At 49.6% G+C, this 19,161-nt stretch overlaps 1 protein-coding gene across 1 annotated transcript in view; it reads left to right on the forward strand.

The window, feature by feature from the left end:
• The window catches only part of kirrel3b (kirre like nephrin family adhesion molecule 3b), a 139,509-nt gene that overhangs the window by 104,437 nt on the left and 15,911 nt on the right, over positions 1-19,161 (forward strand). The window contains exons 4-6 of the mRNA XM_084674956.1: positions 567-724; positions 6,516-6,666; positions 14,149-14,254. Coding sequence (XP_084531082.1) covers positions 567-724; positions 6,516-6,666; positions 14,149-14,254 — 415 coding nt within the window. The remainder of the gene's footprint in view (positions 1-566; positions 725-6,515; positions 6,667-14,148; positions 14,255-19,161) is intronic.

Consider the following 19,161-nt stretch of genomic DNA (forward strand, 5'->3'; position numbering starts at 1 on the left):
CAGTTGTGTTCATTCATGTGCCTTTACATTCAAATTCACACCAGGTGTCAATGACTGTAACCTGTGTACATTGTGGATAGCACAGAGTGCCCGTTACAGCATAATGCTGTCCTTCATTCTCAGTCCACACAATATACTGACATGGTCTAGTATACAAGATCAGATGCTGCCTGAGAAATCATTGGTATTTTGAAATCTGTTAAGATGGTTCAAATTCACGCAGAGAGAGGAAGGTGCATCAGTCCTCCCAGAACGTTTTGTTGTTTTGTTGTATGTTTTGGGAGACACGTCATAAACCGTTTGAAGAACAAAACGGTTTAGCCAATTCACCTCAAGGGCGCGGTCTCAAACTCTACCAACCCACAGCAGCACAAAACCCTTCCAAATAAATAAACAGACCTGGTCACATTCAACATTCCTAGTTACTTTTCTTTTCAACGACGTGAATAAAGTTCTTATCTCAAATGCCCAGCACATACCCAAAACAAACTACCCTGAAACCTCTTGGAGTGGGGGCTCCAACACGGCGAACGCATGCATCACCCATAATCCCTTTCTCTCTGCAGTTCCACCTGAGGACCCAGTGATCAGCGGTGGTCCCGTGGTGAGCCTGAGGGCCGGAGACCCGCTGAACCTCACCTGCCACGCCGACAACGCTAAGCCTGCCGCCTCCATCATCTGGATCCGTAACGGAGAGGTCCTGAATGGGGCCATGTACTCCAAGGTAAGCACCGAGGCGTGTGTCACACTGGTGGGCGAAGGAAGGCATTGGTTCCAGTCAGGCCAGCGCAGTTCACAGCAAGAATGAGGAGCTCTGTACAAAGCCTTGAAAGAGAGTTTAAGCGGCGTTTTGAATACGTTTATATGAAACGAAATATGGCTAATAAAGTAACACAAAAAAGCACAAATGGTTTTGGAGCCTTCATTTAGAGAAAAACAGTCGTAGTCAAGGCTCCGATGTAAGTCGTTTTTTGATTCCCACATTATTCTAAATCTTGATCCTGTATTGATCAGTTACAAGTCTGTCTACGAACCATTGTTAATTGATAATACATAGGTCATTGTCATGTTGACTGATAAAGGCTCCGATTTCCTCCTTCCAAAATTGAAGCAGCAGGCATACAACTACACCAGCTCATTTCCCAAGACATGTTTACAGGGTCAATGTCACATTGTTTGTTTCCTAAATCCTTCTCTCAAAGTTTTGCGGTGAACAGCCATGTTAACTATGTGTACGTACGATCCATCTGCGAAGAGAGACGCCTCAACCATCTGTCAGCATTTGGTTTAGCATTTCACGCTTGGCTTCGACTGCAAAGAGGATCATCTTCTTCTCGACTTCAGGAAAGATGCTTGTCCTCTTCACCCGGCAAACACATCAACTCAAACAAGCAGATGGTGCTGGGATCACAATGTCTGGTGGGCGTCCCAGAACATCTCCGACGCCCTTACCTCCCCGTCTCCTCCCTCCGACGCCATGCCTCTGTGTACCCGGCTTTCAGACGCCGCGGAGGGGAACCTCCCGGCCGTTCTGCTGGAGGGAGCTGTCGCCGCACCTCGCCGCGGTTAATTGCGCTAGCGTCGTATGCTAACCCCGGCCAAGGCCGTTCGCCCGGCCGTTTATGCAGCCACACATACGCCAGCCCCCGTCCTCATCAGCCGGGCACGCTGCCATCTGACCCAGAGGGGCCCTTCAGTGGGACTGCCACCTCCCTCCCTCCCTCCCACTCCTCCCCCCCCCCCCCCCCCCCCCCCCCCCCCCCCAACCCTGACACCGCCTCCCTGCTAATCATGTAATCAACACTGCGACGTGCTATTTCCATACAAACGAGAGGGGCGAAGCGGCACAGTGACTCCCAGGCCCCTCTCCGCTGTCTCATTCCATTATCTGCTTTTTTTTTTTCTTCTTCCCTTTCCTTTTTTCCTTTCAAAGAGCAGATAAATGCCATTGATTGGGCAGGGATACGGCACGAGGCCCATTTGAATAAAGCGATTGCCGGAGGTGCCGCGCCCGCTAATGGAAGGCGGAGAGCACGCTTCCTGCCTCGGCTTCCTCTGAGAGGAGCCGCGGCGGAGGGGGACAGCCTGCGCCTCCCCCGGTTGATGGATGGGACGCAGCTACGATGAGCCACGTCGATCCCCCAACCCCCTGCCCACACACAAATTCATATCTAGATCAACGCTATTAAAAAGCTATGGGTTCAATTAAAAGCGGTTGGCTTCGGTTTGGAACGATGGGGTTTCCGGGAGGATAATTGCCCGGCCCGACCGACGGTCGTAACCCCGCGGATGAAAGGGACAAATGAGAGAGCAGATGGGCTGGAGGAGGCTAGGAAGGAGGGCCTCATGGCTTCTTCTTCTCCTCCGACACACTCCCAAGTAGGACTCTGACCTTCGTCAGTCCTACACCCCAAGACGTCATCATTGATCCGTTATCTGCCGTTAACTTGTCATCGAGGCAGATGTGGCTAGGAAATCATTCTGAAGCGATCTGGGCCTGATGTGGTCTTACTCTAGGACTCTATGAAAAAACGGATGATGTGTCACACCGGATAATGAACTGAGCGTGGCGGTGAAAAAGGCCCGACAAGTCGTAATATAATAAGACAGAGAAAGGGCTTAGTTGGGACAGTGCTGCATTCTGAATATGTGAATCCTCATTTCAATATGGGAACCGGGAGAGCTTGACAGAAACTTGGGTCTCTTCAAAACATGTCTGCGCCCCCAAATCACATTGCTCAGCTTCTCGTAGATCAGGCGTCACAGACGAGGCAGTGCTGATGAGAATTACAGTAGAAAGGGGGTTCAGTGTCAGGATGAGGAAGAGCAACAACAGGGGGATGATGGCTTCACTCCACTGACGTATTTATATGCACGACACAAAAAGAACTTTTGCTTATCGTTCCTCCCTCAACAGATAAGTTTTCAAGTTTTTTTCTTCTTCTTTTCCTCCCCCACAAACCTTCAAAGCAGTTGGTTTATCTGCGTTCGTTATTTTCTTTTCAAACCTCTTCTCATCTTGGAAAACTTTTCTTTCATAATTAAAGAAATGTGTCTTAGAATAGTTATACTCAGCGAGCAAAAGGAGGGAAAATTCCACCAAGAAGAAGAAACGAATTAACTTCTGCGAGTATATCATACACGTGATTATTTCCCCCGTCCTGGTGACAGGTAGAAATTCCCATCAAATCAATTTCTAATACAAATGTTCTCATCACTTCTAATGTATCCATCAGCTTTTACTTCATAGATTATTGTTTGGATGTTTGATTTTAGTTTAAACAATGGATTTGGAACTGATATAGTAAAAAAAATAAAGAAAAACTGTCCCATCTGCAACCGACACAAGCACATCTCACCATTTCCAGAGATATTGTACCCTCTTTAGTTTTTTTTACTCTTTCAAGCTAATTAGCGTAGCTGGTTTTATGAGGAAGAAATTAACCGCAGACCTAAGGTGATTGTCAGAAAGTGTAAACTAATTACTTTCCTGAAATGAAGGAATTATCTGAATTTGAGGTGCTGGGCAGAGATAGGATAATCAAAGATGAACTTTTACTCTATAATTATAAAAATAATCTGTATTATTATTATTTGTTTTTGTACTATCATGTTGTACAAAGCTGAGCCAAATTAACCAATGTATCTCAAGTTAATTTAACTTAATTATTAGAGTTTTAAACTGTGGTCTGGTGAAGTCTGCATTTTCAAAAAGGCACTGACTTCATTGAACCTGGAACCAAAGTTCACATTTGGTTATATCACAGGCTGGTGGAAATAACAGCAGCATATTAATGTCACTGAGATTATTAGTGGAGGAGTTGAGGATATGCCTCACGTGACCTCTCACTGCCTTGTTGACCTTTTCAAGGCATCTGGATCACACACAGATATTAGCAGCTGGGGTTGTCTGTTCAAGTGTTCATTTTGAACCCGATCGAAACAGATGATTGGCAAATGGCTCTGGCTCAAATAAGTCAGTATCACTGTATCTGAAAATAGACTGCAGTTCTACAAAATACAAAGGAATTGTAAGCATCGTTGTTTTTCTTTGTTGCCCTCTCAAGAACACAATACTTCTTTTGCCTAAAGCATTAATCGCCATTGTGTAACTACTGTATAAAAACGATATATCTGGCCATCCCTTCTTGAATAGCTGGACTCTCACTTTCTTTTTCCAATTTCTCTCATAACATGGGTAAGGTATTCTCCGAGCACGCTCCAGGCAGTTATATCAGAAATTATCAATTTGCAATTCAGGCAATTTTAAGACAGGCTTCACGGCTGGCTGTTGAGATCCATGCTGCAGCCTTTTCAAGATTAATGACTTCAGACAGGTCCGGTGCTATGAGAGAAACAATCCTGATTGTGTCAGAAAGGATATTAAACTGACATATCCTGCTCCTGACAGCTAATACTTTGTGCTTTAGTGGTGGGCCAGGCTTCCATGCTAGTCTCAATCACACCACCAAACATGTCTCACAGTTCATGCAAATGCAAATACGATAGATATAAATGGATTTCGGGTCAATGTTATCTTTCATAATCCCTTGGATTCAGTAGTGTAATGGTTGCTATCATCCATATATGCAGACAGTGTAGCACTATACATGCTAATTCAAACAGTGCAGAACTGTTATTACAATTACTATCAGATGAAGTGAGATATACGTAGTTTTTCCGACTGGGTATCGAACATTGGAAGTAGATTTGTACAATTAAATGTAAATGCATTGATGAAGAAAGTGTTTTGTTCGTTTCTTCATAAACGGAGTGACTAAGTTCAGTTGAGTTCTGGATTTTAATAAGTATTTATCAATCTGCAGATGGGAGAGAAAACCAGACCTCTGACAATAAATGACAACACAACACCAGGCTCAGGTCTCAATCAAGTCTCTCTCCGCTCTGAAGGCCGGAGGACCATCTTTTATAGGGCACAAGAATGTAAACATAGATAGTGACAGTCAGGCAGTAATGACGTTACAACAGTCTAAGAGAAAGAGATTCACAGCTCCCAACATATGACCACTCAAACTACAGAGTTCATAGTTCATAGTTGGAGCTCTCCTTGTAGTCATGACAAGGACCATTTAGCCAGTACTTTCTCCTGATCTCAAACAATCTACTCTTATTAATAGCAAGCTTACATGAGAACATACTAACTAGTATCCAATGACTAGTTCTCTTGATTAGTGAATAATGTAAGCACACAGGAAATCTAAATTTCTTCCACAGCATGTTCCTTTTGGTTGTAACTTCTGTGCTCTCTGGAGAACATGAAGGCAAGTTTCTTGACACATTGATAATGTTGTGCATTCGGCATTGGGTACATTTAGGTGAGACGGAGATTTCATTACAATTGAAGAACTTCCATGAAAAGAGAGAAATGAGGAGTTAATTACAGCTATTATTGAGTACACCATCAATAGCTGGGATTGTGGCATGGCTAATTATGAATATGTAGCGATTATTTGAGCTCAAGTGTATATCATTGTCACCTTCCGTGAACTTGCTGGGTTGATTATAATACGGGGTTATGTGGAGAGCTGGTGTCAGAGGGCATTTCTGATGTCTCAACCCACACAAGTCATAACCCTGAGTGGAAAAGAGCAAGAAATATCATGGTGAAGTTTCAAAAGCTCTCTTTCCAACGTTTGTCTCTTAAATATCTACACTTCATTATGTAGTGCTTAAGAGTTCTTTATTTCCAATTGCATTATTCAGCATAAAAAAGCTGCAAAGGCTCTGGATGAAATGCAGGTATTACCGATTATTAGGTGCTAGATTCAACATCCTATATCCTCCCATCCTCATGCAAAGGAACATTTTAAATCAGCATGACAAAGTCGCAGACAAGTGCACTGTAAATGTCAGCATAGTTAATCAATGTATTTTCTGAAACAGGTAGAACTCTGAGGTAAAAAAGAAACAATATTCATTATTCATATAAGAGTAGCTTGATATTCTGTCGGCAGACGCGATGCTTGACTTTGTGGTTGGTCACACAGTGCTCCTTGCTCTGAACATGTGTAATGGCGGAGGGTGACGGCGCTACCATGGCAGCTCACCGCCTGCTAACCGCTGGTTAGCAGGGACTCCCAGAATCCCCCTTAGGAACAGCGGAACGGGCGCCACTGCGCGCTTCCAGATGGCACACACACACAACGTCTGCAGACGTTTGTGCAGCGCCGAGGACGAGTGCCGAAAAGAAGATTGATTTCCTTTGTGGCGTATGACAAGCCTTCCACAGGAGCATGGCTCTCTAGTCACACAAAAGAGGATTTTTGGGGGGTGTCAGGTCAATCAGCCATGCAGCCAGACACACAGGCGGCTGGAGCGTCTCGGGTTTTCATACGTCTGCAGTGTCTCCCAGCCGCCTGAACGTCTGCTCCTGAAGTTCACGTCGTCGGTTCATTTCGGAGTGTCGTGACATTCGCTGACACGTGGGTGGCCTCTGGAACACCCAAGTAGCTCATACCCGGCGTGTGTGTGTGTGTGTGTGTGTGTGGTTCCAGACCTTGCTTCGAGATGGGAGGCGGGAGAGCACAGTGAGCACCCTTTACCTGTCTGCCTCCAACATCGAGACCGGACAGCAGATCGTCTGCAAGGCCTCCAACAAGGCGGTCCCTAACGGCAAGGAGACAAGCGTCACCATCGACATCCAACGTAAGTGGGCCTCGGACACTGTCCATGTTCTCAACGTCATGGCAACGTCATGACGACGGCCCTCGTGGCTTTTACAACAGTGTTGTATCACCTGTGTTATCTGATGATCTGATGATAGCATCATTGTGTGCGTTCTAGTTATGCTGGTTAACATGTGGAGCATGTTGTCTCCGAAGTTGAGGTATTTTGCCCGTAAAATGCCTAAATGTGTAAACAACTCGATTCATTTTAAGGTCTGGCAGATATTTATAATTGGTTTCCATTTTTGTTAAAAAAAAACATTTGTGTGAGACATCACGTTTAGGCTCTCGTAATGAAATATCACCTTGCCCCGTCGATCTCAAAGGAATGGGATTTTCTTTTTGGTCCACCTACCTCGTTCTGCGGTATTGTGCACATATCCCACCCCAGCTCTTTTATTTCTTCTCTTCTGCCATCAATCTTTTTGATGAGAGCATGCACAATTCTCCACCCCAAATAGGGAAAGTAAGCCCAGCGTGTAAAACACATCTAGCCTCGATTGTCAGGGAATCTTTTTCGATCGAGAACTGTTCACACTAACGGCGGGCTTGAGAACCAAGAGATTTCGCATCACTTACAGCCCATTCACTTCCATTAAGTATGACTAATAAAGCAGAAAATGCTATTTAGAGATCCGTTGGGAGTGACGGCACCATTCTTTTACTATGCACGCCACGAGTGGTGTCCTCCAGTACAATGAGAGCGCGCTGACAGCCGCGATGTTGCGGGAAAAACAGACATAAAAAACGATTAACAGTTGTTGGTGTTTGCCATCGTTGCGGTTTCGCACCGTTCTTTTTGTCATGCAAAGCAACGGGGACGTGCGCCAACGTCATGCCGATGTGTGCAAAAACGATTTTGTGTCACTGAGCGTAACAAAGAGCTTTGTGACCGTGACAGAGACTGGGCCTCTTTCCTCTCCACACTCCTTTTCTGACTTCCGGGGGTGTGACGTAAGTCAAAACGCGGCCGGGGGGGGGGGGGGGGGAGTGGGGAGGCGGGGGGAGTCATCCTTCATGTCGAAAATCCTCCAAATTGCCAGGTACAACTTTCGGGGTACGGCGCAGCGAACGGAAACGTGGCACGCGCCGCGTGTGTTGAGCCAAAGAAACTCCGCCGGTGTCGAAACCTTCAACGTTTGCGACCCACGCGACATCTTGACAGAACCCGTCCACTCCCTCCCGCCTCCTGCCAATGGCCGTCCCTGCCCGACAGACAGGTAGCGTGGCTTTCTCCCTCCCAGCCCTTGCCCCCCACAGACATCCACCCTCTCATTAAACTGGAGCCAAAATGAAACCTACACGTACTCTACTGTCATTGAACTTTCATTTGCACTGGGTATCAATTTGATGACTCCCGATGCGGACTAATTTGATTGTGAGTTTCCTCGGCAACAGGACATGAAACTCCCTCTTATGCGCCGTTGACGTGAACATCCGTCCGAGGGACCAAAATAGGGGGTGCACACACAGTGCTTTGAACTTATCAGGTGGATAATGTGGATTCAAGTGCTTGGTAGAGCGCGTCAGATCCCATTTCACGGCGTGGGTATGTCATTTGGAGCCCCACAGCCCGGTGAACGTGTACACTCCAGAAGACGGAAGAGGTTTGCTGTGGAGGAAGTGTACCGCAAAACCAGGGGGGGTCTTGTTTCCCGTTGTTACAAGCAAAGCAGGTGTTGGATGAATAAATGATGGAGCAGGATAGGTTGGGGTGGCGTCGAGTGCCTATCCCCCTACCCCCCCCCCCTCCCCACACACACACACACACACACACACACAAGGCACAAGGGGGCATTGTGCTGGACAGGGGGCAGTACATATTGATGAGAGACAGCTGTCTGACCGCAGAGCAGGGATGCAAGCTCACAGAAGGGAATAGTGGAGAGTTGACCAGAAGTGGCCTCACTGCTCAAAGGGAAAGACAAACACAGTCATGTAGACACACACACACACACACCAGTGAAACACCATCACACACAGATATGTGGATGCCCTCATACACATGCACACCCTTTGCCATGAATTAACCATGCTACTGGCTCAATATTTTGCCCGAGGAAATAGATGTTCAACATGTTTTGATTTTCACCCTGTTTTTTTCATTTTTTTTTTCTGTTTTTTTTGGGGCTCTTGGCATCCACTCCCCTGTTATCCTAGTGTGCTAGCCAGTGCATGGCTAAGCGTTTAAGAGGATACTCTGCATGACCAGGTTCCCATACAAGCCTTATGAGGAGTCTTAAACCCAAGCCCAATACTCGGTTGGACCCTACACAACGTTCAGGCATGAATGGGCATCATCATAGTACAGTGGGCCAGAGCTAACCCCCATAGACCTAGGATAGAAAAGCCTTGAACAACCGACATTACCGACATTTGTGTTAGCCATGTAGAGTACTAAGACAAAATCAATTCCCTCAGCCTTGGATATGCTCTGCCTCATGCGCCGTGTGGTGTACTCGCTTCCTCAAGACACTGTAACAAAAGAGAGATCGATTCTAGTCCCAGGCGAATGGAGGCTGTTAGTCTGATTTACACTGGATAGAAAAGTGGAAGTGGTCAGTGTTTGAGGGTGGGGTACACGCTGTTGCACCTGCCGAGCGGGCTTTCCCAGAAGGCAATTCAAAATGTTCTCCGTGTGGATATTTCAACTTTTTATTATATATGTTTAGCAGCTTCTTTTCATTCAAAGTTGACTAATGGAAGGTTTGGTTCAATGGGATAATGTCAGCTGCAACAAAAGTAATTAAAAGTCTCTTAGCCCTAATGCCGACTTGGATCATTTTTATTCCGTCGCCTTTCAGCTCTGTAACCTTTTCTTCTTTCTGCCTTGAAGCACCATAAATGAGAGAAATCTAAACATTACCAAAACACATTACTTCGCAACTTAGACCAGTGTCAAATCCAATACATTTCGCCAACGAATTTCCCTTTATCATCACTTTAATGCTCACAAATTACATACCACTCAGCATTTTCCTTTCCTCACACAAGTTCATATGGAGTTATCGGACACAAGGGATAAGTAAATTAGCATCGAAATACAGCACTTCTCAGTGTTGCCAAACGAGATGAGGTTTAAAGCAAGCAGGGGGAAGGGGCCGAGGTTTATAAGACCAGAGGAAAGATTGCTGACTTCAGTTGTCCAAACGAGTCTATTCGTTTCGGTATAATCATGTGATAGAGCTAGCCTTTCATGCCGTGACTTCCGGCAGAGCTCGCGTCGAGCACTTTTTCCACGCAAGGAAATCACCCGTTTCGGCTTTGGTTTTAATAGGCTGCGAGCAGAGACTCTGCGCATCCGTGTGCCTCCACATCCGTCCCAAATCCCCCCGAGGGCCGACCTCGTGCGCTAGATCATCCCCCTCGGCCCAGCTGTCTGTCTCCAGAACGCTGCGGCGACGCCGCCCAGTCGCCGCGGCTCCGCCCCCGCACACACACACACACACACACAGGTGAGAGGGAGGAAAGGCGCGTTCTTCCGCCGCAAACAAGGAGCCGAGGCGGCCGCCCGCACCGACAAACGCCGTTTGTTGAGACTAATTAGCACAGAGGATGCAGACGTGCGCACAAGGAGGACTTGTTTTGGTGTTGTCTGTTTGTTTTTTTCATATTCTTCCCCCTCCACAGCTTCATTCTCCTTTTGCCTAATCAAGCGGATAATGGCAAGATAATCGGGGGGGGGGGGGGGGGGGGGGCATAGAAAGAGGGAAGAAAAACATGGGCTTGGAATTAGCCGCGGCCCCTAAGTTCAAGTGTGCCAGGGACTGAGGTGTAATTATGTTTTGATAAAGAATCATCATTTACCCGTTGTGTCTTCCTGTGTGCAAATATACAATGTTTATCTGCCGGTTTTACCCGAAGAGTACGTCACGTACATTTCCTCTCCGCTCTCAGGGAACGCGTGCTGCACTGGGTAAACGAATGTACACCCACAAGGGCATGTCACATGTCCAGTTCAACATGGTATACCTCTGAGAGTGTACCACGTTCTGAACCTGCAACTGATTCTTATCACCCGCCCCTTCCTCCCCCCCACCCCCAAACCCCCCCCCCCCAAAATGGGAACCGACAGTCTTGATGATTAAAACATCTGCCTGCTTTCTCTCAGTAAACAAATCATCACTGAGGCTTTGTGTCTTAATCAAGGCACAAAGCCATGATTTGGCCGTCGGCTGGCTCCTTACGAGCCTGCCTGGAGTCCTACTCGGAGCATTCTCGAAAAACTGCATTGGCGCATATTGACGCCGCAACTCCACCATTAAAGCAAGCAGTCTCTCCATCCCTCAGAAGTGACAGGGCTCTGGGACGCTGGTTTTGGAGGAGAACAGCTGTCCACAGTGACCCAGAGAGACAGGAAATGGAGCTTTAAGAAAGGGAGGCAAGCAATTTACGCTGGCACCATCTCCAGGAAACAGAGAGAAGTTGGCTGATTGTTCCAAAAACGCCATCTGCTCCTTACTTTGAACTTCTGATCAAAAGCTGTCAGCCGACCACCCTTTTTCCACCTTTTCTTCCCCCTTTTCCTCCTTCCTTCCTTCCTTCCTTCCTTCCTTCCTTCCTTCCTTCCTTCCTTCCTTCCTTCCTTCCTTCCCTCCCTCCCTCCCTCCCTCCCTCCCTCCCTCCCTCCCTCCCTCCCTCCCTCCCTCCCTCCCTCCCTCCCTCCCTCCCTCCCTCCCTCCCTCCCTCCCTCCATCCCTCCCTCCCTCTCTCGCCCCCCTTCCGTCTACTCCGTGGTTGTGGCGACACGTCGCTTGGTTATCATCATCCAGGCTCCTCAGGGCTCACCTCACCGACCCTCCCCAATCGGTTTACTGATGAAACCGAGGCATTAGCGGCCTTGCATATTGATGGCCCGTCGCGTGAATCCTCAAACGAGCGCGCTGTGCCTCTCATGCATGAATGCATCAAAGTCACGAAACAGACTCCTTTATTAAGTGGCTGTCTTCCAGAACGAGAGGGGTCAGAGGTCGTCTACGTGACACTTGAAGATCCGCCCTCGGGGTACCTCCCGGAGGGCGTATTTTCTTTTTTTTTTGGGGGGGGGGGGGGGGGGGGGGAGCCGTCACTCGCCCAGGGCCTCAGGAGAAGGATGAGGGGGAGGGGGGGGGGGTTGTTAGAGTGCCAAGTCACTTGCCTCATTCACACAACAGAAGCGGGATGGCAAAACGCCACAAGTTTTAAGTGAGGTGATACCCCGAGAACTTCTCTCATCCCAGGCTGAGGGACTCGAACTCCCAGGTCTGGCCTGTCATCGATCCGACCGCAGTCTACACGCTCCCTCTGGACGTCCCCACATCTCACAGGCCGGGGCCCGAGACGCCTTCCAAAGTGGCGAGTCCGTGCCGACTGGAAGCATCACGTTGGCCGTTAGCGGTGGGCCTGTGTGCAATTCCACAGAGCTGCGGTCTCCCCTGCGATCAGCGCCGCCTTCACAGTCTGCTCGTCTCCCTCTCCGCGGCTCCCTCCTACCCACCTCTTTGTCAGCCCAATTAGCCACCACCGGTGCAAACACACCTGACCTGCTGATAGAACCGTCGCTCAGAGCTCATCCCTGTCCTGTTTGCCGACGCCTGGTGTCTTCCAGGTTTGCCGCCCGTGCCGTCGCTCGTTCCCTCGGCCCCGGGGGGACCCTCGCGTCCCCAGGCGGAGCCTGTGTGTTTTGAGAGTGGGGAGGGTGAGTGGGCAGTGTCCCCAGAAAAGCAGAGCTGCGGGGCAGGCTTTCAGGAAGGCAGACGGGCGGCGGGGGAAGGGGAGCGCGGCACCTGGACCAGCCTCCCTCTGGGGCTCTGTGGCAGCTGAGCTTAGGCAGAGCAGCTGTACACCCACAGGGCAAACAGCAGCCCTCCTCACTCACTCGCTCACGCACACGCTCGCGCGCACAGTCTCTGTGATCGCACACATATGCGAACACTTGTATGCAGGCGCACGCACACACACACGCGCGCACACACATCTATGGTGTGTGTTGTGGATTGGACGGAGAGACTCCAGCAGTGTGTTGAGTGCTGTGTGGCGGCGCCCCCCCCCCCAGCGCCCAGCACACTTCTCTCCCTGCACATGGCCAGGACAGGCCTCTGGATGTCACATTAGCGTAATTGGGCGCAGAGCACATGGAGAAAAGGGCCGCCTCCAAATGGATGTTGGGATGCCCCCCCCCCCCCCCACCCGCATCCCACCCCCATCCGCCCTCCAGAGATCCGACGCGTCTCTCCACCTCACCTCGTTCTGCAGAGCTAATGGGCCGACGGCTCTCCAAATGGCACACACTACGGGGGGCGGGCGGGGGGACAGACCCCCCAAAAATACAAAATACAAAAAACTAAAGTCCAAACACAAGCGTAGAGCCCGAGTCTGGATCTGCTCGGAAGACTGTGTCTGCGGCATCTGCGGAGGAACTTGTGATCCGGAGCTCTAAATGATTCAGTTGAGAAGGGAGCCTTTCAGAAGAAACATCCGTGTCTGGCTTAGACCAGACTGACCAGCAGCTTCATCTATGTACCGTCACAACCTTCGACGTTCATACTGGATCCTCTCCACAAGGACATGCACTGGAGGAAAACGTCACCTCAGCAGTTCTGCTGGGGGAGGGGGAGTGGGGGTGGGGTCAGTTCCACTAGCGACAGTTTTGAACCACCATTTAAACCTCACGGCCCTTCGAAACCTCTGCTACACCACCTCCTTTTCAGCACGGGCAGTTTGCAATACAAATACATGTATGAATAATAATTCTGTGCATATGTAGCCGGGGAAGGTCGGTTCAACTTGTTCCCCGGGTATGTATACAGGCCGCCCGTGCTAGCGCTTCGTTAGCATAGCGGCTAGTGGCCGCACCTGGGCTAGTGTGTACCTCCGACGGTTGCGCGGCCGTGTCTGTTACATCAACAGTGTTAATACATAAACTGTCTGTTGAACAATTCACTTAGGATAATGAAGTTTCAGAGCCGGAACTGTGGGGATTAGAATGTATATCTTCAAAGAACACTGCACACCTTTGTCATTTAGGATGAATTAAATTGCTGTTTATTGAATTAGTATTATCTTTGTATTTGTTATTTTAGTGAACTGTTTTAATTGTGGTTATCTCAGTGGTTGTTCATTATTGTAATTGTGGTGGAGTGCTTAGTGGGCAAATCACATCATTCCAATTCATTCCTATTTGCAAATCACCAATTACTGAAAAACTCATTATCAAGACTTTTTAAACGCTTGCTTTGATTCTCGGTTTTCTTGCGCTTTCATGTTGCTAATGAACATGTTCTGGGGAAAAATGGAATAGGCAGCGTCTTCCAACACCTGTGAAAATGATCACACACGGTCCATGCCAGAGGCAGCCAGGGAACTATGGGGGAAAATGAAATGTCAACCTGGTGTCTGTCTCCGACATAGCTCCCGGTCTGTTTGATGAAGTTGTGTTCTGCTCTAATTGGTCGTCTCTGTCTCTGATGCGCTTCCCATACAGACTTGCCGCTTGTCAATCTGTCAGTGGAACCCCAACCTATCCTGGAAGGCAATCTGGTCAGGTTCTACTGCTCAGCCAAGGCAAACCCCCCCGTGACACAGTACAGGTGAGGGAACACAGCTATTAGCTATATGTCTGCTTCTTCTGGCTACATTGTCTCTCTCTGTCTCTTTGTTGCTGTCTTAGCTCTCCCTCCCCCATCCCCCTCTCTCTCTCTCGCTCTCTCTCTCTCGGGCTATTTTTCGCTTCGGTCACCCCCCCCCCCCCCCACCCTCTCCCCCGCCTCCCAAAAACCCAATTTCTCTCGCTGTCTGTAAAACTTTTGAAAACCCCATTAGTAGTTGCTAAATGAGAGAAGCATTGTAGCAATGCTGTTTCTACAGTACTTAGGGCCGCGCAAGTTCAGGCACAATGCATTATGCAGTGACCTGTAATGAGAAAGAAAAAGAGTGAAATGAACGTCAAATGATACACAAACGTCCACGCTGATTTATGTGGCTTGTACTTAATAACTCATCGCACTAAGTCAAATGTGGCACTTCACAATTGATGACATTAATCATTGTCAGTGAGCTCTCATGGTGCCCCACCATAATATTGCTCTAGAAAAACAGAAAAAAATAAAATAAATAGTTTTGTAGAGATGTACAAGGAAAAAAGAAAAAGAGACAGTTCTGGCAAAGGTTGTCCTGGGTCCACACCCTGGGCACTTCCGGGCAAATTAATATGCTGACTTGTATCTCGTTTTCTGTGCAAAGGTGTTGTATTTTCCCCAGTGCTCATGTCGTAGGCAGTGGAGTGGGAGGATGGAAGGAATTGTATTCGATCAGAGCTTGTCTGGCAGGACTAACAGAGAAGTCAGCGTCTTCCAGGGCTGACATACTTCGAGAGGGGGGGGAGAAGGTAGGATGAAGGTACGTTTGCTCAGGGCTAAGCTGGCATGTAGAAGTGTGAACAGTCTCCTGAAGATTTCATAGCAGCTCCCACTTGATAACTTGAACCACTCACACAGAAAACTGACGTTGGGCCTGAGCTATTTGGGCTTGGCGGCCCCAACCGGATTGGCGCAGCAGAAGGAATAGACATTCCTCATTCTCATGAATCTTCCTTTTAGCCTGGTCGAGGGGCGATGCCAGAGTGATTTGTCAAAGCATTCTTTTCCGTGTGTATACATGGAGTGGGGGGGGTGGGGGTGGGGGGTTAAATCAATTGAAGAAGAAGTGGAACAAAATCAATAACGAAGGGAAAGGGCCCCCGCTGAATGTTAAAACTGGATCAGGAAATGAAATGGATGTATAGTGCACTCACAGGTGGCGAAACAAAGACCTAGCTCGGAAGGATTTGTCCCTTCAGATTGGAACCGCCCCTTCCCCCACACACACTATCACACATACATTGTGGACAAGTAGGTTCGCGTCGATTGTGTCTTCTTGGAAAACGGGGACAAACACGTCTGTCGTCGCCATGCTACGGTATTTCGGTGCACAGAAGTGACATCTCTTCAATGTGCCTGAGCGCTGGGGAGGAATGCCAGTTGAGAGGACTTTTCCTTTGAGGGCTGGGAAACAATGAATGTAATGAGCCGGGAGGTGGTAGGGGTGGATTTGGAGCGGGTAAGAAAGGCCCACACTGGCAGGATCCCATCAATGTCAGTACCCACCCAACGAAAGCCTGTTATGTTCCCGTTCCAAGGCATGTAATACACCGCTAGACTGCGGGTGGCGTTATGTCCTGCCTGTCTTCTACTCCGACGCCTCCCGATTCATGTTCACACATGGCCACGTGATCCCCCTCGCCGTCCCTGCACGTCCTCACCCACGGCCTGGACCCTGCCGAGACGAGACTTCACTAGCCTTCCGGAACCTTCTTTTCCCTCTTTTCTGACATCAGAGGACCCCCCCCCCCCCCTATACACACACACACACACCTCTTCCTCTTTCCGTCTTCTCCCAGATAGAATTACAGCGGGCGTGTCTGAGCCAGGCACGGGGCACGGGAGCGGCCTGGCTGTTCGTCAGCCCTAATACACTCCGTCTCCCGCGATCAGATACGGCACAAGGACGGGGCGGTCCTCAGAGTGATGGGCCCCTCTCGCTTGCTTCCCCCCGTGCGCCATCCATCCCCGGCGCCGCCCCACTCCGCTGCCATCCTCCAGCTCTGCGGGCGCTCCAGACACAGAGCCAAGAGGCAAGGGCGCCCCGGCCGGAGGCGCGGGGATTCCTGCTGCCCACGACGCGCCGCGACAGACGAGCGGGCTCCGCGATATCTCGCTCGAGACGAGGACGAGGGTGAACGAGATCCATCTCGGGGGAAGGGAGAGAGAGAGAGAGAGAGAGAGAGAGAGAGAGAGAGAGAGAGAGAGAGAGAGAGAGAGAGAGAGAGAGAGAGAGAGAGAGAGAGAGAGAGAGAGAGAGAGAGAGAGAGAGAGAGAGAGAGAGAGAGAGAGACAGAGGGGGGGGGGGGAGAGAGAGGGAGAGAGAGAGACAATATGGCGTCCGAATCACAGCCGAGACTCTGACCTTATGGGGGTGGGGTGGGGGGGGGGGGCTGGAAGGGCTGGTAGGAGTGGACTGTGGACGAGGAACGGGGGTATGTGTGTGTGTGTGTGGGGGGGGGGGGAGAATACGAGTCGATGAAAAGTTAGTCGGGGTTCTTTGATTCGGAGTGCGTTGGTGTGAGTCGAGGTGTTGGAGGGCCAGCCGCGGGGCGTCTTTCGAGATGCTCATCGGGCTGAAGAGGAAAGGCTTTACGTCAACAACATCCTGGCACCCCTGTAACGCACGCACGTCTTCTCCGTGACTCAAATAACACCAAAGAGAAAGACAGAAAGAGAGGGAGAGGCCGTGAGGGAGAGAGAAAGAGACTGAACAAGAGACTGACACATCAAGTCCCTCATCTGAACGTTTCATTCCAGAAACAAACCCAGGCCCCTTCTCAGGCACGCAGACGCAAACAATTCTCCCCCCGGTTTAACAATTATGATGTTGTTGTTTGCTAGTTTGTCTGTTTTTCCGCACTTCTGCCTCCACTGTGCCTCAGAGGCGGGTAATGAAGAGGTTTGCCGCCGCCACGCCGACATTGGCCCACCGTTTCTGTTTGTTTGTACGGGCGACCGACGATCCCCCGCCACTCGCTTTGTGCCACCCAGCGCATCCAGCCGTGAGTTTGCGGACGCCAATTGTGTGGCAGAGAGAGAGAGAGAGACAGAGAGAGAGAGAGAGAGAGAGAGAGAGAGAGAGAGAGAGAGAGAGAGAGAGAGAGGGAGAGAGGGAGAGGGAGAGAGAGAGAGAGAGAGAGAGAGAGAGAGAGAGAGAGAGAGAGAGAGAGAGAGGGAGAGGGAGAGAGGGAGAGAAAAGGTGGGTGGGGGAGTCGACAGACACTGGTAGCAACAAAGCCGCAGTATTTTTTGCTGTGTTCTGACACTAACGACTCGTCTGTGTTCATGCTGCTTTGGCTGGTACGCTGGCGGGATTGCCATTCCAGAAGAAAAAAAATCTCGCTTTTAGTTTGAATTGAGAGGACCCAAACTGACAGCCTTATCTTCTTTGCACACATCCCCAGTTCTTTGGCAGTATATTAGAATGTCATTCACAAATAGACGTGCAATTTTGTTGTTATTTTTTTCTCTTTCGGGTCACTTTTCATGATGGACCCAATTTCGTGTCTCATTTTTTTTCAGATTCTTATTCAGAAAGACGAGAGCGCTTATTTCAACATGAAGACAATGTTCCTTCTGTTTAATGTTACCAATTGAACACTGTTTTGAACATCCTATGCTAATGAAGTAGAGAAAATTTCCTCTGATATAGTGTTCCTAACCATGCTGATAATAATCCTCGGGACTGATTTGCCATGCTAATGACAAAGATAGCGCTTTCATTTAATTGAATCTAGTTTACTTCTGCTATATCCCCCTTAATCACACTCAGCAGAGACAAACTGTTTGTGCTCTCGCTGTTCTCTCCCTCCAGCTCCCAACGCTTCTAGACGACGGTGGGCCACTTTATCTTTAAAGGAACAGTGTTCCAACAAACACACACACACACACACACACACACACACACTCTCCTTATCTCTCTCTCTCTACACACACACAGACACACTCACTCACTCACATACACACTCCTGACTATCACCTTGCTGTCCTACCTAAGTCCCTGAATAGGGTAAGGCTTCGAGTGAGCTTTTGAGTAAGTTAGCTGTGGCCTCTCTCACCTCCCAGTGGAGATGCAGGTGTCTGAGGGAGACGGGAGCTGGCTATCTTTAGACCCTCTTGGAAGGGAGACCAGAACACCAGCAGAGCTCTCACACTCCTTACAGGCTACGGCATTCTGTCACCCTGCCTGCCTGCCTGCCTGCCTGCCTGCCTGCCTGCCTGCCTGCCTGCCTGCCTGCCTGCCTGCCTGCCTGCCTCCCTCCCTCCCTCCCTCCCTCCCTCCCTCCCTCCCTCCCTCCCTCCCTGCCTGCCTGCCTGCCTGCCTCCCTCCCTCCCTCCCTCCCTCCCTCCCTCCCTCCCTCCCTCCCTCCCTCCCTGCCTCCCTCCCTCCCTCCCTCCCTCCCTCCCTCCCTGCCTCCCTGCCTCCCTGCCTCCCTCCCTCCCTCCCTGCCTCCCTGCCTCCCTCCCTCCCACTCTCCGTCCCCTCCCCATCTCTCTTCCTCGTCCTCTTTCTCTCTCTCTCCTTCTTTCCCTCCCTCTCGCTCCCTCTATCTCTCACTTTGAGCCACAAACTCGAAACCTCAATTTGGGGAAGACTGGATGCTCACTGCTCAACTCATTACAGCTTCTACACAGGGTCCACTACAGCACTATCCTCTCTAGACCATGTCACATGGTCCAACTGTGATTACACCCAGGGTAGCTGACTCTAGTCTCATGAATGCGTTTCAAAGCATGCAAAGAGCGATTGTCGTGAAACCTCAACGACCATAACATGTGGTGGATTCTGTCGCATGTATTTCATGCCGTTTGCACACACGTGAACCGTTGTTGTATGTAAGCGGCAGCTGTAATTG

Source organism: Hypomesus nipponensis, chromosome 15 (assembly GCF_054491055.1).
Source record: "Hypomesus nipponensis isolate SF chromosome 15, ASM5449105v1, whole genome shotgun sequence".
Classification (NCBI taxonomy): Eukaryota; Metazoa; Chordata; class Actinopteri; order Osmeriformes; family Osmeridae; genus Hypomesus; species Hypomesus nipponensis.